The 25,015-nt window shown below is 44.6% G+C and overlaps 1 protein-coding gene across 1 annotated transcript in view; it reads right to left on the bottom strand.

The window, feature by feature from the left end:
• TFDP2 (transcription factor Dp-2) overlaps positions 1–25,015 on the bottom strand; it is a 421,645-nt gene that overhangs the window by 105,461 nt on the left and 291,169 nt on the right. Inside the window, exon 8 of the mRNA XM_085633640.1 lies at positions 12,745–12,896. Coding sequence (XP_085489766.1) covers positions 12,745–12,896 — 152 coding nt within the window. The remainder of the gene's footprint in view (positions 1–12,744; positions 12,897–25,015) is intronic.

The raw sequence follows: 25,015 nt of genomic DNA, 5'->3' as shown, positions 1-25,015 counted from the left end.
CTAAATTGCAATTCGGTAACCTGTTACCGAATTGCAATTCAGTTTAGCGATTCGGTATTTGGAAGGGCGTGTATAGGGTGACCCTTCCAAATACTGAATTGCAGTGCTATGTATGAATGTTTTGTGACCGAATTATTGTTGCAAAACAATCAATTGTTACTGACTACTAAAAGGTAGTGGTAACCATTTGCAAATAGGAAAGGGTCCCGAGGGGACCCCTTCCCCTTTGAGAATGTAAAAAAAAAAATTTTTAAGAGGAGGCAGTGGTTCCATGGACCACTGCCTATTCTTAAAACATGAAACTTCAAGCTTAAAGGAAAGCAGGCTGCATAAAAAAAGTTTGCTTTATTAAAAAGCAATCACAGGTCTGCTGACCCTAGCAGGCCACCATTCCATTGATGGCCATCATTCCTAATGGGTTGCAAACTGCCACCTACCTAATTAATATTCATGAAGTAGGTGGATTTGCGACCCAATAGGAATCATTCTTAAAAACATTTACGTTTTCTTACATTATGAATTGCAATTTGCTAATTGTGATTCCGTAAGAATCGCAATTAGGAAATCACACTTCCTAAATATTGTGCATGTGGCCCTTAGTCCAAAGACTAGTTTTGGTATCAGTGGATGGGGGGGGTTCAAAAAGCAAAACAAACAAATCAAAAAGTAAGAACTAATGTTTTCCAGGGAGATGAGCTTCATTTGTTTCCCGAAATCAGTCATAAACCACCAAAGAAGAATTTTAGCAGTGCCTAGTGTAAAAAAAAAAAATCCCGTTTGTGAAAAGGGCTGTCCTATTGATTTTCACATGCCAGTGTCCTAAACAGTGAATCTGCCTGGTTTCACCCTGGTTTAAAAAGACTGACAGATTTCTCTCAGGTATCATTTTCTTGGCAGATTTCTTTCCTTGGATAATGTAAACAATTTTGTCTGACCTACAGCATTTGGTTGTTAAACCTACATTAACTGTTTCTTGGGTACTTGAATGTTTTTTTTTTTTTACTATTTCCGAACAGTTTATTAAGATTTGTTGTGGGACTCAGTGATAGTTAGATTTTTTGCTGGAGGTCGAGGTTATAGTTCAGTATTCAAAGATCAAACAATCCCTTTGGCGACTACAGGAAGTACATACACGAGTTTTGAAGTCATTCAGACATTAATTCTTCACTTTCTGAGATCTCCTTTGTGAGGGAAAGAGCGCTGTTCCTAGTAGTGATGTCAGTCCAGTCTTCCCACTTTTGTGGTCAGCATCCAGATGAACAAAGGGGTCTTTTTGATAGTGAACATAAATGCATTTCAGTCCTAGAGGGGCCTTGGATGACTTTTTTGTAATCAAAGGAGACCACACTGATGCGATGTCCGTTCTAATGTGTCAAACCTTTCAGGGTGAAGTGTCTTAAAAGCCTTGTCTATGCAGAGGGTCAGGCTCGGGATACTCACTCTTTTTCCGCCGAAGACTGTACATGGCCTTAGGCAAAGATGCAGCCAATAGGTCATTGGAGGGGAAGATAGATTCTGGCAGCAGAAGTGGACTGTGACGGTGTCCCAATGTACTGTTCTTTAAAGAGAAGAGGTGTGCCCTCAGCTCTTTCCTCAATAAGACACAGAGAAGTCAGGGATGCCTTTTATCATTTCTTCTATTTTACAAGACAGTTGAGAGGCACGGCCCTGCTCATAAGCGTATATACTCTTCTTCCACACGGAACGCATGATCAAATGCCATTTGTTTGTGTGCGTCTTCTAAATTGATCAATCAACAGAATCGAAAGAAGGAGGTTCCATCTATGAGTTTGTTGAGGCTCCAGGAAAACCTCAGGTCATGCTTGGAGGACCCTCGCCAGCCCCAGGATCTGCAAACATGCTTTGAGCAAGCAATACAATTGTGTTCCATTGGAGGAGAGGACCTCTGACACAGATTCCTGTCTGGATGAAAATAATCTATCAACGATGCTGGTGGAGCAATCCTGCAACGCTGCTCATGTTGCATTGGTAGAGGACTGTAGTGTTACTTGGGACTGGTAGCAGGGCCTAACGACAAATTTGAATTTCATTCTGGTGCCGAAGGCCTGAGGTACTCTCTGCTACATCTACTAGAATGTTTTTAAATAGTCTAAGCCTGGGATCATCCAGTTGAGTGCATTCTTTTGAGAACAAAACAAGCATGTAGACAGACAGTTGAAACAACCAAAATAACTTGCGCATGAACCAGCGATCAAAATCAAGCATTTGACTCTCTTTGAAGCCTAGCCTCTGCAGAGGTTTTCAGAGGTAAGTAAATTGAGAGTGAGGTGCATGGCGGCAGGAAGATGGGTTGTGTGGAGGAAAAAAGATGATCGCTAACAAACATTCCAGGCAGCATGACTCAGTGGAGAATGGAACTTAAATGTGATGCACATGAAATAAGATCATAGGGCAGGGCAAGCGGAAATTGAGGGAAGTGCATGCGGCTTTGTAACACCACAAAGAGCAGCAGCAAATTCAATCATATGGGTTATATACATCGTTGGAATGGTGGGAGGTGGATGTAAGTACTTTGATAATCTCTTTTCTGGCAGGTTTTGCATTCCCATTCTTTAGGTCTGTATTAAATGAAAATACATAGCCGTTTTGGATCTTTCAATATTAGAATCCTCACATTTACAGGCAAGTCTGAGTTAAGTGATGTATAAAGGGCATAATGCTTTACATTCATGGCATGTGCAGCCCTGCAAGATATTTCTGTCCCACACCAGCACAACTGTCATCAATGCAACAAGTGCTTTGGCACTAGCCTTGGGGCTGTCAGGCGATCGCTGCACTCCAGATACGCATGTCTTTTGCTACCCAACTGTGGCGCAGGCAAAGCACCGTGTTTGCTTGAAATGGGCCCATGGCACCCCGGCAATGCAGGGCTGTGGCAACTATTAAGACACAGATTTCATGAATCAGATGTGCAGACAAAGAAGGGCATTTGCTTAAGAAAGTCCTTGATTAGCAATCCAAACAGCTACTGCTTTTACAAATACCCAAAGCAGTTTGCTTTGGCAATGCCTTCCCTTCCAGTTGTTGGTCTAATCTGCGATACCCCTGCTGTGATATGGCCTACTTAACTTGTCAGATTGTATTAAAGGAGGTTTTAACTTGTTCCCTGATCTGTTGTGTCACCTGTCGCAATGCATTTTTTCAAGTGAATTTTTTTTAGAGATTTTAACAGAACAGACAAAATTACAAATAAAATAAGTTATTTTACCTTTATAGTCTACAATCATAGTGGAAAAAACAACACTGCCTTGAAAATATTGTCTGCATCATTAATATGGGCTGTTGCTATCTCTTTCCAATGATATACTGCCACACAATGAGATGGTGTTATTCTCTGGAATGGCACAGCAGCCTGTGCTAAAGCATACAGAAATTAGGTGGTAACACCGCCAGAACAGACTTCTTTTTATAAAGCATTTGATTTAAATGTGTGGTGAACTTACCCCCATAGAATCCTACTTTTGCAGTATATTGGTTTAACGAAGGCATATTATGTTGTGGCATACTTAATACTAGAAACACTATAGAATATGATAGGAGTCAGGCCATATGATGTTGATAACTCAATTCTACTTCCATTTTTAGGACATTATTTACTCTCCTTTTTATGCGGTTTTTCAGCCCTCGTTATGTGGGAGACTTAGGCGGCACATGCCACTAGGGGACACACACGTTGTTCTGGCTTGTATTGCTAGTTCGGCTTTCGGGGTACTACCGTAAGGTAATGGTATAGAGATAAAGGTATTGTAGTGGTGACACCATCAGTGCAAGAAATATGAGGCGTCCCCCCCACAACACTCACATCACCCTACTTTTTCAGGTTATACCATTCTGCACCGAAGCTTAAAAAAGCTGCCATGTGCAACAAAACGGTTAAATGCAGTAACCTCACTGAATGACTTTTTTCACTTAGTTTTTCTAGGGGAGGACATTCTTCTACAAACCTTCGTCCAATAACCACACATTTAAAGCATAGGACGCTCACATTTGCTGTCATATTCAAATACAAACAAATTTAGCTTCGAACTGATCCTACATAACTAGGCACTGCTCGCCATACAGCCACAGACTTCAGTCACAGATGCAAATCTTTCCTGGTTGTGCAGCATCTGTGTTTACTTAACCACTGCGGCACCTGTCTCCAGGGCTTTGCCGCACTCAGTAGCTCAAGCTTCCCTCCTTGTGCACTCTGTGGGTGCATTTTTGAGGTTCTCCTTGTTTCAGTTCATCAGACGGAGTCCCTTTACACCTACAAGCACCAGCAACTGTGTCCCAGATAGTCTGCATTACTGTTTTAAAATGCATTTGAAAAGCCATTAGGCAGGCTAGCATTTGGAGTCCTGACCAAAATATATCATTATATATTAAAAAAAAATTAAAAGGCTTCTGCAGAGTAGAAAAATAAGGCTATCTATATACAATGCATACATACGATAAAATATCTGAGGTGTCACCCTTCAGTGGACTTTTCAGCTGTAAAATAATCAGTCATGCACTGAAATGCAAGCACTCCATAGAAGGTGGGCAATGACGCACTAAACTGCTTGATGTGTCATCATAATTCGATGTACTTGTGACGTAGAAAATAGTCCCTCATTCAAAGCAATGCAAGCAAAAATGAAGGCGGTATCTACAACAAACTGCCAATAGAATGAAGTGAGGAGTCAAAGCGCACTTTATTTATATATTAAAGAATTGGTAACAACAGGTTTTCGACAGCTGCGCAGCCATATCTAAGAACCACCTTGGTTCACCTTTCTCTGTACTTGCGAGACCAGGGTCTGTGGCAGACAGCCAGACTTCCCGCTGACAGCCATGAAAGCCACTTACAGAGATCATCCAGGCCTTGCAAAAGGGCTTTCAGCAATTGCATTTCGGCTGCTATCTTGCTTGCCATTTCCCTTGTGTTCACTCATCACACTTGTCAACACTACGAGGGGATACTTATGTCCAGCAGGCCATCGCTGCTACTTGTAGATACGTTTTCATGAGGATCCTAGCAGATTTCCAAAAAGCACAGTCAAGACAAATAAAAAATAAACTGCATTTATAGATATATTTTGTGGTTCCCAGGTTCTTCGGTTCCACGCCCACAGATACAATGGCAAATGTTACTCCTGTCAAAAGAGAGACTTATTCACAAAGTTTTTGGCTCACCTAAATTGAAAGTTAGGTGCACGAAAACGTCCCGTGCCTTCCTCCCGACTCATAGAACCAGGATCTGCCAGCATTTGTGCCCACTTGGGGAATTTAGAACTGCAGAAATGTAGTAGTATGGCATAATTTTCGCAATTCTAGGTTTCAGCGCAGCAATGAGACTGTGGAGAGGAAGGTCGACCCACGAAATGCATGCGCAACCACAAACTTGAAATCATGTAAGTATTAAACATTTCTGCTTGGCATCCTAGAAATGCAGGTAAAGCAGTGTTAAGGTGGAAAACAAAACACTCATAGTTCTGTGGGATAAAGGAAAAGGTTTATTCCAAGGGAAACAAAGTTTGTGGTGCAAATGAAGAAATCTGCCAAACTTGCTCATGCAGACTGCCTAGTGGATGTCGAATATATATTTATATATACGGAAATCGTTTCTCGGAATTACCAAAATGATGCGTAGAGATCTGAAGTTTTCCCCAAAACAATTTTAACTATTTAAGTTATCCTATTTTTTTTAAAAATTCTTTGGTCATTAACATTTTGTACAGTCAAGGCAGGGTGGGTTATTTATAGTTTCTTGCATGACTTACAGTTTTATATCTGGCCTACAGTCTGCTAGTCACGTGTGTTTCAAAACATTCCTAATAAAAAGCACACGCACACATATATATATTACCTTCTGGTAGTCACTAGTAGAGAGTGATAGTTAGGACCTGTTTCCACAGGAAAAGTGTTTTTTGTTTTGCTAATAACTTTGGCGCCGTTTGACGAATCTTCACAAAAGTTCCAAAAACTAGTTTGCCACTCACTTCAGCTGCTGTCTGGAAAGTTTAGAGGTAATTAGTCAAGCTGGGCCCAAGAAAAAGGGTCAGTCCCAAAACGTGTTTTGCCCATGCAATTTCTCATAGGGATTTTAGACACAACTACAGTCCGAACTGCTGAACGGATTTACACCAAATTTGGCAGAAAGCTAGATCTTGGTCCAGAAACCGTGCTTTTGTAATTTGGATTAAATCTGTTCAGCAGTTTTGGAGTTATTAAAGAAAAAAGATTTATATAGAACTAGAGACGTGGATCCACACCAATGGAACCACCTGACAACAGTAATGCTATGCATGATTGGCTACCACCACTTCAACCAGGAAGTGGTGGCAGCCATGTTGGGACCTGGACTCAGCGAGTCCCAAGAAAAAAGGCAAAAACAAACACACAAGAGGGCAGGGTAGGTATACCCTGAACCCCTAGGCCTCAGGGTGGGATCCTACAGGGAACCTTGCCTGGGACGAAAAACTTTTTCTATTTTTTTGCAAATTCTCTGAGGACTTGTGGGGGGAAAAAAACCAACTGCATTCTCCAGTGCTTGGATTTGTATGCCCCCCGGCTGGGTCAGGTACGGGGGGTGCAGAGGGGGACACACAATACATATATATTTGGGGGGAGGAGAGTGCATGTGACCCCCCCTCCCCATGCCATTTTGACCCCGGGGAGCCCATCCTCGGGCCCGGCTGAGTTTGAGAAGGGGGAAGGGGGGGCTCAGCCTTAAAAAAAAAAGTGGGAGGGGGCACACAGCACCCCTTCGGGACTGATTTTGGCCCAAGAGATCTCATCCCCTGGGGTCAGGCCAGATTTAAAAAGGGAGAGGGGGCATGCAGCCCCAACCCAATCTCAAGTGGGCAGGGAAACAGTTGAAAAGATTGCTCCTGCCCAGAGGGAGCAGCATTTCTAGCTGTACCTTGCAGGCGAGGCCGGGTCCCGCTGGAGGCAGGAAGCTGGTACAGCTGCCGGGGCATTGGGGCTCCCCCCACGGCCCCCCAAAATAGAGTGGTAGGTGCCATTGGTGGGCACCAGGGCACCCACCCATGTTGACCGCGCCCCTGGGGATGGGGTTCTTGGGGCCAAAATCGGCCCGGGGAGGGGGGGCTGTGTGCCCCCTTCCCTTTTGCTGCCAAAGGCCATGCCCAGTGTGGGGTTCATTGCCAGCGGGGGTTGGTAATAGGGCCTGGCCATGTGGCCAAGCACGCAGTGCGCCAGAGGCGGAGCACAGCGTGCAGCTGGCTGCAGGCCCTGCGGCCAACCCACAGCCGTGCACGGTCCAAGGCCGATTGAAGCAGTGGTTGGATTAGCATATGGTAATCAAATATTACTTTATGTTAAAAAATCCCCAAGAAATTAGCAGGAAAAAACAACGGTTACAGAAAATTTATCGTTAGGAAATAGCATTATAAAACCGTTGAAATTCGCTGAAAAAAACAAAAGCTAACATGGATGTTATAGTTAGGAAATAGAATTTAGAAAAAAAGTAGAAATTCTCTAACCAAAGGTTACCGGGATGTTATCGTTTTTGAGATTTTATACGCATAAAAGCATAGAAATTCTGCATTTATAGGTATCACAAGAAATTAGAACTTGTGCCCTAAGGTAACTAGAACTTGCACCCTCACCATGTACTGCTAATTATCCCCACATCAATCAAACATTGATAGAGTACTGCAAATCACCCATGAGGGTATCGAGGTGCTGGAGTGGGTTGCTGCTACATGGAGGTTTGATCATTCAAACCTCCAGGTCATTAGTTCTCTTCTGAATTGCTGAAGCGATGGTGTGGTCCTGAGGGGGATCTTGCTCCAAGCCTTGGCTGCCAGGTGTCCTCTGCTGCTGGCTCAACAGATCCGTCTGAAGACTGCAAGGGAGAGGGAAACTAATCGAAGGTGTCTGGTCAGTTGGTGGAGGATCAGGCATTTGTTGATGTATGCTTGTCCTTTGCTGTGCAGGGCCTTGTAGGCATGGGTCGTTATCTTGAACTGGCATCTCTTCTGAATCGGGGGCCAGTGTAGTTTTTTAAGATGTGGGTCCTTCTGGGGAGGTTGAATATGAGTCTTGCTGCTGAGTTCTGTATTGTCTGGAGTCTCTTTAGGAGGCGTGTGGTTCCTACGTAGAGTGTGTTCCCATAGTCCAGTCTACTGGTGATGAGGGCCTAGTGTCCTGCTGGGAGCCACCTGAAGATCTTGCAGAGCAGCCGAAAGGTGTGGAAGCAGGCGGATGAGACTGCATTGACTTGCATCTCCATGGATAGCTAGCTATCCAGGAAGATGCTGAGGTTGCGGGCGTGGTCTGTTGCAGCGGGGGTTGTGAAGAGCTCTGCGTGCCACCATGCATTGGTCCATGTCGAGGTGTTGTTTACAAAAATTATGACTTCCGTTTTTTCCGTGCTGAGTTGGGTCAATTGTCCTTCATCCAGTCAGTGATGTTTATCATGCATCTGTGAAAATCAGCTTAAGTGGTGGAGGGATCTTTGGACAGTAAGAGGATGAGCAGTGTGTCATTGGCATAGGAGATGATGTTAAGTCTGTGTGATCGGACGGTGGTGACCAGGGGGATCATGTAGGTGTTGAAGTGGGTTGGGCTGCAGGACGATCCTTGGGGACTCTGCAGATGATCTTCTTGGGCTCTGAGGTGAACAGTGGGAGGCGGATCCCATGGGTTCTGCCGGTGAGGTACGAGTCAATCCATTTGAGGCCTTTTCCTTGAATCCCAATGTGAGGGAGTCTGTTGATCAGGATGTGGTGGGAGACGGTGTCAAACATGGCGGACAAGCCCAGGAGGCTGAAGGCTGCTGTTTCCTCACTGTCCAAGAGGGTTCTGATGTCATCTGTGGCTGTGATCAGGGCTGTCTCGACCTGTGGTTAGCTTGAAATCGAGACTGGGTGCGTCCAGGAGGTTGTGTTCTACTAGGTGTTTGAGTTGCTGGTTGATCGCTTTCTCAAGGACTTTTGCTGGATAGGGGAGCAGAAAACTGGGCCAGTAGTTCTTTATTTCGCCTGGGTCGGCAGATGTTTTTTTCAGGAAGGGCCTCACTTCAGCGTGTTTTCCGTCCTCAAGGAAGGAGGCTGCGGTGATGGAGGTGTTCAGGAACTTCCAGAGCTCGTCACTGATTGCTTTGCTTCTGAGGTTAAAGAGGTGGTGGGGGCATGGGTTTGTTGGTGCTCCCAAGTGCACACAGTTCATGATGAAGATAGTGTCTTGCGAGGAGAGGAGTTTCCAGTGGATGAGAAGGTGTTCCGAGTTTGTGTTCGTTGGTGTGACCTGGTTGATGCTGTCTGTGGCGGAGAGTTGGTGTTTGAAATTTTCAAAGATGGCTGAGATCTTGTTGTGGAAGAAGTCTGCGAGGTTGTCGCACAGTTCCTGGGAGGGAGTGATAATGTTCTTGGTGGCTGCAGGAATGGTGAACTTCTCCACAATGACAAAGAGTTCTTTGTTGTGGTTTGCGCTGACTTTGCTGCGGTCTACTAGGGTGTTGTTCTTGGTTTCTTCAGGAGGTGGTAGTATTGGTTCAGAGCAGACCTAAAGGCGGTGTGGTTTTCTGTCTTTTTGCTGATGCACACTTCCTTTCAAGTTGTCAGTAGTTGCATTTGGTGGAGTGCAGTTGCTTGGTGAACCAGCTAGCGCTTTTGCTTTGTTTTTTAGTCTTGGCTAATTGGTGGGGGCGATTGCTTTGGCACAGTATGTGTTCCACTGTGATCTTAGCTGCTTGTTCAGGGTTGTGTGCAGAGTCTGGGAGTTGGGAGCAGAGAGTGTTGTTCCACTTTTCTTTTTCCCGTCTCTTCGTGTAGATCTCAGGGGGGCATGGTGCCAGGGTGGGTGGGTGGGTCCTGAGATGGTGTGAAGTGTACGCTGTGGTGGTTGGACCAGGTGAGTGATGTTGTGTGGATGTACCTGTCTGTCGCTGGAGGTGAAGATGGGGTCGAGCATGTGTCCTGCGATGTGGGTAGGGAGCGGTGATGAGCTGCATTAGGCCAATGTTGCTCATGCTTCCCAGGAGGTTGGTGGAGTTGGCGTCGCTGGGGTCGTCGCAGTGGAAGTTGAGGTCCCCTAGGAAGATGTAGTGCTCTAAGTCGATTGCAAGCAAGGCAATGGCTTTTGGGATGGCATTGCAGAAGCTGGGTCATGGTCCTGGTGGTCTGTAGGCAAGAGTACCTCTGATGGCTCTTTTTCTGTCTGAGTGGAGTTGAAAGTTGAGATTTTCCATTACTGGTATCCGGTTGTCAGGTGATGTCACTTAGTGGATAGTGTCCCTGTAGCTGATGACAATACCGCCTCCGTGTTTATTGGTTCAGTCCCAGTGTGTTTTCTTGTAACCTTTGGGGATGGTGGTGGCGATGTCTGGTGGGAAGGCAGGGTTTAGTCAGGTTTGTGTGAGGAAGATGGCGTCTGGGTGCAGCAGGAGATCATGTCCTAGAACTCTGTGGCATGTTCCCCGAGTGAACGTACATTGAGGAGGATACACTGGAGTTGTGACGTGGTGGTCTTGGTTGATATCGCGGGTGTGGCCGTGTTTTGCGGTGTCGCTGATTACTTTGGTGCTGAAGTTGAGGCGGCAGTGTCGGCAGAAGAATGGTCCTCTGGTGGTGCACGGGGATGTGCGGCAGCAGTGGTTGTTGGTGCATCCTGGGTCCAGGAGATCAAAGGTGGCGTATTGTCGTGGGGTGAAAGGCGCTGGGCGTGGATGGGCGCAGATGGTATGTAGGTCCTGGGAGGAGGGAGGGGTGCTGGGAGTCGGTGGGTGGGGCTTATCAGGAGGCGGGAAAACAGGCAGTAGGCTGGAGTGGCAAATTGGAAAAAACAGTGAGAAAACGGGGCAGAAAGCAGGAGGAAGCACTTAAAAACAAGGATATTATGAATGGTTTAGTCGCATGAAATTCACCAACAGAAAACTGCAGGGGTGCTGCAATTACAGTGGTGCTCTCAATGCCGATCACTGTGCAAACAGAAGTCTGGGCATGGTTTGAAATTGACCAATCTACTCAAAATCAGGGCCTAGATTACTGAAAAATGCTTTGCTTGAATAGCCAACAGTGGGCCTGTGCATGTTCAATTCAGGCAGCTACTTTGTGGAATTCGAGCCATGCAGGAGGACGTCAAACCATCTTTTCCTTAAAATGCCATTCGAAGCTGGCTGTCACCTAAGTAAATGGTTTGGATACATTCCGCCCAACAAACCAAAAACCCAATAACCCATAAATAATTACTTTGAAGGTTCAAAAGTACTTTGTGACGCAAATATTCCTTAAAATGTCTTATATTTCTTCTTATCAAAATTTCAGTTTGTTCCATTTCATTTTAATAATATATCACACCAAAAAGTTGCTATACATCATCTGATAAACAGTATACCCTAGTATGTGTTGGATAGGTGCTGACCCATTTTCTACTCTCTGTTATAGTGTAGCAGATGAAACTGCACTTTATAAGACAATTTTCCATCACAAAAATATGTTTTTAACCAATTTCTACTCCACCAAGCATTGCTCCAAATTGGATTTTCATGTTTAGGGTTTTGTTTTGCGATTTTAATTAATCTGTTTCATGAGGCAGAACTCAACCTACAAGATGTTTTCTTTGATAAGGCTGTGCGCTCATAACAAGCAGAGTCCTTCTGTACATCTAATACTGCTGGGTTGGTGTCGGCCGCCACATCAACTGATCTGTCACTAAGTACTATACAATTAGGTACACTACTACTTTCATATTTTATATCTAAATTATCAGAATAATTTAGTGATCTACTTATGGGCATTCATAATTCAGATAATGGAATATGGTATCCGGATTCCTAAAAAGTGCATTGGGGGTAGAAAAGAGAAGCTTTGACTGCCCTCTCTTTGCCGAAGTGTCTTGTCATTGCCTGAAATGCTCAGGAAGCTTGTACTTGGTGATTGCATTACAGAGATGGGAAAGGCTGTTGTCATCAAGACCTTTGTGGTTTCTGCAAAGAGATATAAACTTAATGAAGGAGGGTGGCAGGTTTGACAAGGCAGACATAATTTGTAGTGTCAAGACTATATAGAATGACTACTCCAATCAAAGTCTCTTCAAAGCGAAAAGGTACAAAAGGCAAGAGAATTCGGAGGAGGAAGCATTTGTTTCACCCTTTAATTAGCAGATTTTCCTGTATTTTGAAGGGTAAATTTGTAAGCAAACCATACATCTCCATTTCAGATAGTTAGTATTGAATGGAATTCACAGCCAAGAGAATCTGGGCAGAAGAATGGAAGGTCGGCCGGCTGAGTGGCGAGGAAGATTTCAGTCTTTTGCCTGCAAAGAGCACAATTATTTTGCTGTCATTCATCCTTGAAATGTTTTTAGGCACATGGTGATTGATGAGGAAGGCAGATAAAAGTTGAACGAATCATCACATTCCTTTAGCAGCCCAGTGCACGGAAGCAGTCTTTGGAGGCAGGCATTGCCCCCATTAGCTTATCTATAGCAACTGCTTCTGACTAGTTGCAAATGATCACTATATATTGTATGAATGTAAGGCGTTCACTTGCAAACACTTGGCATTGTTCATAAGTCCATCTTTATGACAGGTTAAAGTGATAATTCACACCATCATTGTATTTTATATAAAGATTGAAAACAGCAGCCTGTTAAAGACCAAGAGCAGTAGGACAGGTTGAAGGCGTTACATCTCCACCACTATCTTTTGCGCTTTGAAACAGCATTAATATTATAACTGCATATGAACATAAGTGTTGACTAAGGATGCCATTTTGAGCACATCATACTCACTTATCACTGGAGATGCTGCAGTCTATCACAGTCCGCTTGCTGGTATTCACTATTATGAATGGCAGCTGGATTGTCGAATTTAACGCGGGCGTACCTTGGGACTGCTGTTCGTTTCGTTGGTTCCTTTGCACAAGATTTTTAAAAGCTATTTGCTGTAAATTATAAGACAAAAAGGTAATCAGCAGAAATATTAAATATTTGTTCATTATTCATGCACTTTGATTTCAGATCCATGAGGTTATATGGCCTTCCATGCTGTAGACCTTGTTATGGTAAGAATGTTGGTTATATCACCTAGAATTACCCAAACTGGGGGGTGCAGTAAAGAAGGGTTGTGGTTCACAGCACTATTCTCTGTTTTGAACCTTGAAATGAGGAATAGCCGAATAAATTGGTGTTCACAAACCTATTTCTGCAATTTTTTATCATTTAGGGCACTTTTCAATGCAGATATAGTCAACAGTTTTTCACTTTCAGTGTGTCCAGGAAAGTCCCGGCGGTGCAGGTTTTCTTCCCAGCTCATAATCTGCATTTGGGCTGAAACTCATGTGTCTGCTTGCAAAGAGATTTCCCCTGTACTGGTAGTGAAGATCTATGTATGTTGTGTGTGCATTTCCCATGCTCACATGTAAACAAGTATTAATTTTACTTCAAAGCACTAAAGAGTCATGGCCATTGATTGAACTACATTCATAGCACACTTGTTCTTTTAATCATGAACAGCATTGGTTTATTGATGACATACTGAGGAATAGGTCAAAGGACAGATATGTGATATATAATCCATTGTTTCCTTTTCAGAAAAAGCTGTTTAGCTTTATTGGTAAATATGTTTTTTCAGATCTGGCTGACGGTGAAGCTGCCATCAGACCATATGTGATAGAGAAGAGTTTTAAGAAGCAGGGGTTTAGGTTCTGCCTACATGCTGATCATCCACTCAACAAGCTTCTCATTGGGGAGGTGGTGTGTGCTGCCATTGAAAAACAGAGTTTGTTATTGCACGTTTTGCCCTGTGAGAAGCTTCTACTCAAAACAGTAGGTCGGAGTTGGTTATGGGGAAAACCTAATGAAAAAGCTATAGGTTTAATTTGGCCACTGGGAAATGTTATGTCAGATGCAGTAACTCTAGTCTGTTTATTATGGAAAGTTACAAAGGCAGTAAATCTGACTTATTTTTGGTGAGAAACATATCTCAAATGCAATAGACCTTTATGGCGGGATTGTTATTAAACTGTGCTTAAACCTGGAGACCTACATTTTGTTACATGGGCGTTTACAGATTACCAAGGGGGGCAAAGGATTGAGTGTTGCTCTTCCCTCTTGCAAACACTGGGGGCAGAAGACTGGCACAGTCAGAATCCTTGTTATCTTAGGTGTGATGAGTATATTGTTCTGCAACAATAATTTTGTACATATTTGTAATTTTATGACTGTATTCCCGAAGGTTGAGCTATGGGAAACCTTTTGGTCAAAACAAAGGGTCTGAAATCGTTATGGTGACAAGCCAATGACAGAGACTTTCGGCCTGAATGATTCATTAGTAAAGGCTATGTCTAACGCAATGGGGGGTCTGATCTGTTTATTAAGAAAAATTATGAAAAAAGTCAAGAGGCCTGAATCATTTGTTGTTAAAAAAAAGGTGATAAAACCAGTAAGTATTTGAAGGTGAATTGTTATTACACTGTGTTAAAGAGAGTATATGTGCATTTTCATTACATGGCATCTCGCAGATCACCCTATCAGGCAAAAACTTTGGTGTTAACCTATTTCAAGAGGTTTGGACATTGCATCCCAAATGGAATTTAGCACATGTATGTAATTTTATGACTGATAGTTGCCTTCACTTCACTTAAGCTCAAAAGAGTTGTCCAGAGTTGGTTACGGCAGCCAAGACAATAATAAAGGCTACAGGCCCGAAGGGTCATTGGAAATCTTAAGTCAGATGCCATAGCCCAGATCTATTCATTATGAAAAGTTACAACAAAGGCAATAGGCTTGGCTTTTTTGCTGTGAAAAGCACGTGGCAAGAGGTGTTAAGGATGGATTATTATAACACTGTGGTAAGCCCGAGGAAGTATTTTATTACATTGAACTCCACAGATTACAGTGGGTGGCAAGCCATTTGGTGTTGGTTACTGACTCTGACAAACCAAGAGGGTGTAGGTGATTGCCACTGTGATAAAACTTAATGAGCCCTTTTATAAGAGGGACTATATTGTTTTTTCAAGTGTTTTTATGACTGTATGCATGATGGTTGCCATGTAGAAATCTTATGTTCAAGTGAAGTAGGTAGGCCTGCGTTGGTTTTGCTGGCATGCCAGTGATAAGGTGAATGGGCCCGATTGGTTCACCGGGAAAAGCCATAGGTCTGCTCTGCTTATTATAAAAATTCATGACGAAGGCAGCAGGCCTCACACATTTATTGTGAAACAGTGAAAGCAAGTAGACCTTTAAGAGTTTTGGTAAACCCATGGGGGGAAAGTTTCCTAGTCCCACTACAGATAGGGATTTACTCCCTTCCTTGGAAAGAGTGAACCTCCTACAGTATCCATGGTGGGAGTAGGTAATAATATGCTAGTACTGTGGTAATATGTGTGAACAAATATGTTTACAAAGATAAATTACAATTTTTACATTCAAAACACCGGTTTATACTTGCATCGTAAGGTATATGCAAAACTAACGGGCACGTTGCCAATGTGTAGCAATCTCTTTTCTAAACTCTACTACTACAGCTGTGGTAGACTGCTGCTGAATGGGTGTTACAAGCACCATATGCCTAGAAATTGCAAAACATGTTTGAGTACTTCGCAACTTCAGTGCTGTAGAGAAATGTCTGCTAGAAGTAGCAGCTTTTCTAAAAACAGTCACATCACTAAATTCGCATTGAAATGCTTATATCTTCTCAAAACAATACACGTGCCAGTGGTATCCCTTACTGACTGCAAGCCAGATTATGACTAAGTAGTTATGGCAGATAGGCGTGAATGAGTTTATTCAGGGCTATAAACAAGCTGAGCCTGAAACTAGTCATTCGTGCAAGTTGAAGAGCTTCTACAAACATAAGCAAGGTGCCTGGGAAGAATTTTAAGTAATTTAAAGGCTTTCCAATGATAGCAAATTTTTTATATTAAAATGTGTACTCAACAGAGAATGAAAGCAAACCTGATGGTTCATCAGTTTTGAGTAAGTATTGGCAGTTGTTCTACACTTTGTACAATTTGAGAAATTGTATGCTAACTTTCTTTTGTCATTAGAGATTTTTTTATCAATTTTTTTTATTTCTTTAAAAAACCCTAACATTATTTAAGTCATTGATGTTAAATACAGTTCACTGATATCAAATCTCAGTTAAGGAATTTCAAGAATACAGGAACTTATTGAATTTTTTATGATACACCATGGAACCGTCTTGTTGGGGTTTTCAACACTACAAAGGGATCACAGTATGAAAAAAGAACAGCTAAAATGGCATGCTTACATAGGGAACCTGTGATCAATTCTTGATCAACATAGTCAATGAAGATGTCTGTTAGGTGATCACAAGATTCATGCCCTGCAATCAGAATCACTCGGAAGACGATGGAAGGGTCTGCGGATGGCGGTGAGATAGGCCACTCTATAAATATATTAAAGAACTGGTAACAATACATCCAGCACACAGTTGCACTGTCAAGTCAGACATAAAAACAATCTGCAGGCGCGAGATAAAGGTCTAGATTTTGCAGGGTGGTGGAAGAAAGAGAGTGAAGGTGTAATCAGGTCTAGGCAGCTTTGGTATTCAAGGGCCACAACATTCAGCAGACTCCTAACAAAGCTTTGGGCCCCTGCATTTATTATTATTTAATAATAATCATTATTTTTATTCTATTTCATATTGTTGTGTGTTTTTCACAACTGAAGTCCTGTACTTGTGGAAAGACAAGACCATCCCTGAACTAGCCTAGATCCAAGAATTACTGCAGAATTCATCAGCGGTTTCATGCCTCCCTGGCGTTACCGGCCAGCTGAACACTACAAAAATTATCAATAGAAGTTAGCAAATTCAAGAGAAAGCGATTAAGTTTAAAAAAAACATAGGTAACAGTCAAAGAGCTGCATTTTATTTAAATTAACACATTGAAATCTGTCACCCACACTTCCGATGTTGTCAATTATTACTGTTAATGGTACCTACCTTTAAACATTAAAGGGAAGCATGAGTTGTATCGAAGAAAAACTTAAGAGATGGGACACCCAGGAAGGGGCCAGTGGTTGCGATAAGGTGTGGGTGGGGAATCACAACACTATGAATGTGAAAATCCTATCTTACATTGTTCCAGCTACAACAGATTGTCTATAATGTGGCTATCATAACAATATCACCTCTTGGCTCCAAACACCAGTCGAAAATATGTTTTACTAGATCAGTTTTGTACCCCCTCCCGAACTGCTACTGAGTGACATTATCACAGGTCTCCAGCAGAGTCTGAACTAAGTACTTTTAGCTATCAGTCACCACATAATTTCCCACAAAGCAAAATGCCTGATAAAAAATCTTTCTTTTTGGGGGGAGCAAAGGGTGTGAGTGGGAAGGATAGAAGGGAAACTTAAAAAAACAAAAAGCTAAGAATTAAAAAAAAGCAGGCAAAGAGTAATTTCGTAACTAAGTTATTTCTTTCTTCAATGAGGGACTCCATCAACATTGTAAGAGGGTCTTGTGTTATTCTGAAAAGACTGCTGGCAGTTGGACCGATGGGGTCATCTGTGCAGTTGCCTTTCAGGTTCATCTGAATAAACAACACAAAGTCTCGATTGTGTGGCTGAAGATACATACGTCTCTGTAGAGATTTGAAAAAGAGAAGGATTTGTCAAGTCGATTGCCTACAACCACAGGCTGTCAAACTGGGAAAGCGGGTCTCCAGCTGCCCCGACAACGGTGCAGCGTACAGTCTAGCTGCTGCTTTCTCAAAGGGCACTCACTTCCTGTGTACCGCAGGGCCGTCCGCTGCCCAGTTTCAAGCGGGAACCAGGCATTGTGTTGTATGGAACCTTCTGGAGCTGTTTTGCATTTCCCTTTGTATTTGTGAATGTGCTTGGAAGTCTTACTTGGGCATTGTTTGCACAACAAAGCAGGCCTGGCAAGACTACTTTCTGATCTGGTGGTCTTCTGTCTTTGGCGTTTTGATATCAGTACCCACTTTCCAAGCACCTGAAGATGTTCAATCAGATGCCTTTCAACTCACTTTAAGATTCCTACAGGAAACAAATGGTTCAGTTGTCTTCTTTGACTAACGCCACACCACACAAGAGCGTTATTCACAGACCCTTGGAAACAAGAGTCCAAGCTTTAAAAAGTAAATCAATAAACCCCACCCCATTTATGAACATGGGGAAAGAGGTCTTCTTGGAAAGAGGTGATCGGTAGTCTTTACCTCTGTGCAGACATGCTTGCAGATACGCCAACACATGTACGTGTGCAAAGTCACATGCAGCTGACAGCAGGCAATAACGTTACAACCCAAAACACATTCACAGTGAAATAAAAATTCTTTCAACAGTACTTACTTACTGATATTTGATTGTGCAGGGTTAGAAAATAGAATGCTGTCTGACATACACAGTTGGTATTTAGACTGTGTGTACATTAACACGTTCCACTATGTCATTTTCCAAACAAGTATATATATACACCTTCGTAATACTTAAAATCTTGCAAACTAGTTCTGAAAACCTGGTTCTAATTTTCTTATTACAATCCTGTTCGAACATCACTAGTCCCCTGTAACAGGAAATTGATATAGAAACTCTACTGTAATAGCTTATTACAGTAGAGTTGTGACTTGACATTGAATGCTGCCAACAAACAATGTGAAGGACAGGTCACATAGAGCAAACTGCTGTTTAAACTAGCACTGACTGTTAGACCTGGCACCTTGGCGCGGGTCTCCCTTCCATTTTTTGTTGTTGCCTCATGTTTTTGCTGGTGTTAGATGCTTTGGGCACTGTGCCACTGCTGTCCAGTGCCACAGTGCAAGTGCTCCCTATTGTAAATTAATATATGAATCAGTGATTCCATGATTGGTTTACCGGTCACACCCTAGTACGGTGCACCAGGAGTGTCCAGGTCTGGTAATCCAAATACTGCTGGTGGGCTTGCAGCACTGGTTGTGCCACCCACAGAAGACGCCTGTAAAAGCGTGTCTAAGGCCTGCCATTGCAGAGCCTGCGTGCAGTCTGGTACTGTCATGCTGACTGGGCAAGTGCACCCACTTGCCAGTCCCTAAACCTTCCCTTTTCTTCATATCAGACACCCCAATGGTAGGCCCAAGGGCAGAGTGCATTGTAAGTATAAGGTAGGACATGCCCTGGTGTGTGTGGCATGTTCTAATAGTGAATTACAGCCATTTTCGTTTTTCACTATTGCAAGGCTACCTGTTCTCCATAGGACAGAATGGGCAGTTTGATTATTACATCTAATTATCCTAACTGACTCAGGCAACATGGTAGAAATTCAAATTTAGTATGCCTGAACTCAGAATGATAAAATACATCTTTTTGTGAAGTTGGTTTTAACATCCTGTGTTTGAAAATACCACTTTTAGAAAGTAGGCATTTTCTTGTCTAACCATCCAAACCTGCCTCTGCTAGGCTGTGTATTCCTTGTCTGGAGTTTGAGTGACAGGGGCTGGGGGATTCCAGGAGACAGGGTGAGTCAGCACAGGGCTGAATAGAGAGATCTGCATCTAGATTGGTGGGAGGAGTTGCACCTGGGACCTGAATAGGGCTGTACCTTCCCTCCACAATGCTGGCTCCACCTCCTGTGGTGCGTCTGATGTCTCTGCCCTGCACTCTGAAAGGAAAGAAGGAGTCTTGTCAACAAAGTGCTCCAGGACTGACCAGAACTGGTTTGGACTAGGCAAAGGCCTCTGCCTTCAGAGAACAAAGAGAATCTTAGTATAAATATTGGGACCCAAACCCAAGAACTTTAGATCACTTTGGGAAACAAGAATAAACCTTTGCTGAGGAGTGGAACCAGAAGAAACTGAGGGGAGACTATCCCTAAGCTGAAGTGCTGCTTGGGGGATTGGCCTGCAGTGGTTGCCTGACTGCCAAAGAAAGGAGAAAGGACTTTGTGTGCACTTTTATTCAACTTGTGAAGGATCTCCAAGGGCTTGGAAAAGAGCTTGCCTCCTGCTGAAGTCTCAGGGCCAACAGACTTCACCCACCAGCTCCCCAAGAGTTCTTTTAAAGTGCCTGCAGTTGTGCTGGACTTTTTGAGGACTTGCGTGTCGCAAGGAGCTGGAAGCGCAACACAAGAAGCGTGTCGCTGAACTGCCACTGCCGCTTCACAACACGAAGCGCCTCGCATCGCCGGAGAAGAGGATCGACGTTGCAGCAGATGCCGCCGCATCACTGGGAAGCGTGTCGCAGGGCCGGTCGCGGCTCATCCCAGGAGACGAGGATCGAAGTCGCATCAGATGCCGCCTTATCTCCGAGAAGCATGTCGCAGGGCCTGTCGCGGCTCATTGCCGGAGAAGAGGATCGACGTCGCAGCAGATGCCACCGCATCACCAGGAAGAGTGTTGCAGGGCTTGTCGCAGCTCGCATCGTTGTGGGAGCAACTCGCATCGCCAGGGGAGAGAATCGACGTTGCAGCAGACACCTCTGCATCACTGGGAAGCTTGTAGCAGGGCCTGTCGCGGCTCGCATCGTGAGGAAACATCTCGCATCACCGGAGAAGAGGATCAACGTCGCATCAGGCGCCGCCGCATCACCGGGAAGCATGTCGCATCAAGAAGAAAGCGCCATCTTTGTTTATTTGCACCAGATCTTCAAAGCATCACCGTCCTTGCAACAGTTTCGTTGCCCTGCGTGTCGCATCTTAAGGTACATTGAACTCTAGAGTGTCGCATTTACCATCTTAAGAGAACTAAGCTAAATTCTAACATTTTAAAGTAACAGTATTGTGGATTTGTGTTGTTTGTGGTCTTGTGATAAGTCTATATAAAGAATACTTATTTTTGATATAAAACCTGTGTGGTGTCCATCTGTAGTGTTGTCACTTGATTACTGTATGTGTTCACAAATGCTTTACACACTACCTCTGAGATAAGCCTGTCTGCTCATGCCAAGCTACCAAGGGGGTGAGCAGGGGTTATTTTAGGAGTGTACCCCTTTACCCTGACTAGACGCAAGGGTCCCTATTTGTCACAGGTACCTACCCATGCCAACTAGAGACCCCCAAATCTAACCATGACAATAGGTTTTGCTTTACTGTGTTAAATCATCCAAACACAAGCATGCACAAATGAGCACGATTTGTGTAGTGTTACTGTGCAATCTGCTGCATGGCACTGCAAACATGGTGAAAAAAGGGGTATAGGCATTAGAGGCAGGTTGCATACAGACAATATACGAATAGCCTTTGCACATTTGTGCAAGCTTGTGGTAAAGCAAAATAAGTTGACTTTGTATTTTTTCTTTTTCTCAGTGAGGTACCAAAGTACAAAAGCTGCGACCAAAGAAGATTGTAGGACAGACCTGAATGTCTATATCGAAGATAATTTTGCAGTGCATGTATGCCTCTGAAATCAGTCTTGTATTTGGTGAAATTTGATTTTTTTTTTTTTTTTTAATTTTATTGCACATAAAAACTCAATACAAACATGGGCCTACAACCACCAGGGCCGCCCGCTAATATATACATGTTCGACATCATCAAGGAAGAAATAGGCCCCCTGGGGCTCAGCCGAATTAACAAATTACCGAGTGCACCTCAGAGGTTATCAGGATACATAACTTTTAGAAATACAAACAAAAAAAAGAAAAATAAAAGAACACCAAAAAGCAAGGCGGAAACCATCGAAAAAAGGGCGTCCAACCACGGCCGGGGGATCACACAGTACCTACTCCACCCTCGGGTGGTCAATGAGGGTGATCGAGGGGGGAGGTGGGGGCGACGGGAGAGCCACAACCATCTACAGGTGAAATGCAATAGTCCGGGAACCTCAGGAGCAGGGGGACAAGGCAGCATCAGATGTGTCCACGATGGGGGGTGTGCAGATGTTCCCTCGGTACGCGTTCCACTGGCCCCAAATTCTACCCCACGCCCCCGGCTTACCCCGAGCCACATACACAGTCTTCTCTCTGCACATGCACCAATCCATGTTCTCCTTCCATACTGACACGGTGGGAGGCCGCCGGGAACCCCAAAGCTGTGCAATGTCCCTCTTAGCAACCATGTTCCCAAGGGCCGCCCACCGAGTCTGAGCAGCATTATAGTCATTAGGCTCCCACACGTTCAGCAAACATCGGCGAACCTCAGGCAACAGAGCGACCCCAGTGACACATTCCATGACAGCATGCACCCGGCGCCAATACTCCGCCACCTCACAGCACTCCCAGAGAACATGGAGAAAAGTGGCGCTGAGCCCACAGCCGCGCCTACAGAGCCCGTCTTCAGAAAAACCCATCAGAACTAAACAAGGGCCCGTCACGTAAACACGGTGGAGAATTTTAAGCTGGACAAGACGGAGACGCGCGGGTATGGCCTCCTCCTTAGGGGAGGACAGCGCAGACTGCCAATCCTCATCGTCCAGTTCCACCCCATCCCGGATCCACGCCTCCCGAAGACGCACGAGGAGATCTGCCCGAACGTTTATTAGTTTTTTATAGATAAGGGAAATAGTACTGTCGGGCAAGTGACCGTCGAGTATGCGGTCCTCGAGTGGCGAAGACACAGGGACTGCAGTTTCAGCCCCGATGGCCGAGAGCAAAGCGTGCCGAACCTGAACGTACCGAAAGAACTCCCTCTCACTCAATTCGTACTCACTCTGCAGCGCAGCGAAGGATTTAACCTCACCCTTCACCCAAAGGTCACCTACTCTGCTGATGCCAATCGTGTCCCAACGCTTGAATCCCTTCGTCGTCCAAAGGCTTCCCAATCTTTCAGACGCAAACAAGGGGGTCGTACCCGTCAAACGATCATTCCAGCCCATGGCCACATTTGCAGCCTTCCACAAGCGTACTGCAATCTTAGTGGGACCGGTTAAGTTCCTCCCGGCCGATCGAGAGTAAAGCGCTCTGTTAAAGTTGCCGCCAGGCAACAAAAATCTATCCATTTCGAAAGCCGGATTAGGACCAGGTGCGTACGTTGCATGGTTAATAGCAGATAGCTGGGAAGCCCAATAGTACCTCCTGATGTCCGGGAGCGCGATGCCCCTGTCGTACCAGGGGAGAGTCAGTTTTGCAAGAGCAATACGTGCACGACCGTCCCAAACAAGTCTCCTTTGTAAGCTCTCCACTTCCCGGAAGTAGGCCGCCGGAATAATATCAAAGGATTTCTGAAGTGCGTAAAGGAATCGAGGAAGAGACATCATTTTAAAAAGTGCCGCACAGCCGAGGGGAGACAAGGGAAGCTGACGCCAACGGGCCACGTCTAACCTCAATCTCCGAAGTGGAGAGAGGAGATTATGCTCGTAGCGGACCGCCGGGTCCAATGAGACGTACACCCCCAGGAAATTTGATTTTTAATCCTCAACGTTCTGCAAAGTTCCAACGTATGTGAGAGATATCATAAGCACCCAACACCCAGCCCGCACTAGGACAGCGCGACCGACCCTGCTATATGGCTTGGATGTCTCTTGAATCTCAGCGCTCACGCCACTCTACGACTTGCAATGCATTTAAGATTTTACAAACTCGGACAGGGAAATTGACTTCCTCCCCCTTCTTTCTCCCCCGCCTTGAGAAAGCCCCAGGCCTGCGCACCTTTATGGGGCAAAACAAGTGTTGGCTGCTGATGCATGAAATGTCTCACATACATTGGAACTTTGCCCAACTTTAACGGTTAAAAATCATGTTTCATCAAATGCAAGGCTCTTAGATTTCATAAACATACGTGGATTGCAAAATTATCCCTGATAAAAATGCTCAGCTCTGTCCTACAGTCTTCTTTGGTCTAATGTTTTAATGGGCAGGTGCATCCCATTTTCAAGGTCAACTGACTGGGTACTCGGATTTGTCCCATAAACAAGGACAGGCCACTCCTAGGACTCTCACCCCCTTCTTCTCTACTAAACTGTGCACAGAAATGGGATTAGTGTTCGATGTTACAGGACTCAAGCTGCACCTCAGTGATGAGACCGAACAAGGCCAAAACCCGTCAGGGGGTTGCTTGTGTTCCCTCTCAGAGGGAGCATGGCTCTGATGTTTGGGCTGGACATTTTAGATAAATACTTGAGCTGATTTGCGTATGGGTTCCCTCTGTCTGTAACGACACAGTGAGTGAAAAAAGAATCTCTGGAATGTAATGTAATGTATAAATATTTATATAGCACATTAAAACTGTGACCCTTCGGGTATCCAGGCGCTCCGACCAAACAAGATGTTTTAATAATGAGGGGGGCAGAGTCGGGGGCATCATGCTACTGGAAAGAGCCAGGTCTTAAGGCTCATTCTAAATTCCATCAATGATTGCGTCTGTCTGAGTTCAGGTGGGAGCTCGTTCCAGCTTCGGGCTCCGACCACGCTGAAGGCCCTCCCCCCCAATCTTGCCCGTTTGAACCTGGGCTGGGCCAGCAGGCTGGCATTGGATGACCGCAGCTGCCTTGCAGGGGAGTACCTTGAGAATCTCTCCTGGAGTGGGACCGGCCCTGTTCCATGGATTGCCTTATGAACCAGGCAGAGGGACTTAAAGAGGACCCTCTCTCTAACAGGCAACCAGTGAAGGTCTCTAAGTGCCTCAGTAGAGGAAGAGTCAAACCTACGGCCCAGTGCCAGCTTAGCAGCGGCTGACTGTACTCTCTGTAGCCCCTGCAGGATGTATTGAGGGGCTCCAAGATACAGCGAGTTACAGTAATCCAATCTGCTAATTATTGTGCTCCTAACGACCGTGCTACGAGAGTCGGCAGTCAGCAGCGGAAGAATCCGACGTAAAAGTCGCAGCAATCCATAGCAGGTACTGGAAGTTTTATTTGCCTGTGAGTCCAGCTGGAGGTTATCATCGAATAGCACCCCAAGATTCCATACTGTGCCAGCTGGAACCAGTGGGGCTACATCCGGAGCAAGCCTAAAATCCACTGGTAGATGTTGAGTCCGTCTTGTTGGCGCAAAGTACAGCAGCTCGGTTTTGTCTCAGTTGAATTGCAGGCAGTTTCTCTGTAGCCAGTCCGTTGTCTGCCTCATGCAGCTTTGGAACTGCTCCAGAGAGACTGCCTGTTTACCTTCCAGGGAGAAGGCCAGTTGTGGGTCGTCTGCATAGTTAATCAGCTCCACCCCGAACGCCTTG

This window comes from Triturus cristatus, chromosome 11 (assembly GCF_964204655.1).
Source record: "Triturus cristatus chromosome 11, aTriCri1.1, whole genome shotgun sequence".
Taxonomy (NCBI): domain Eukaryota; kingdom Metazoa; phylum Chordata; class Amphibia; order Caudata; family Salamandridae; genus Triturus; species Triturus cristatus.
The sequence above is the reverse complement of the archived record's forward strand: the minus strand, read 5'-3'. Positions and strand labels throughout refer to the sequence as shown.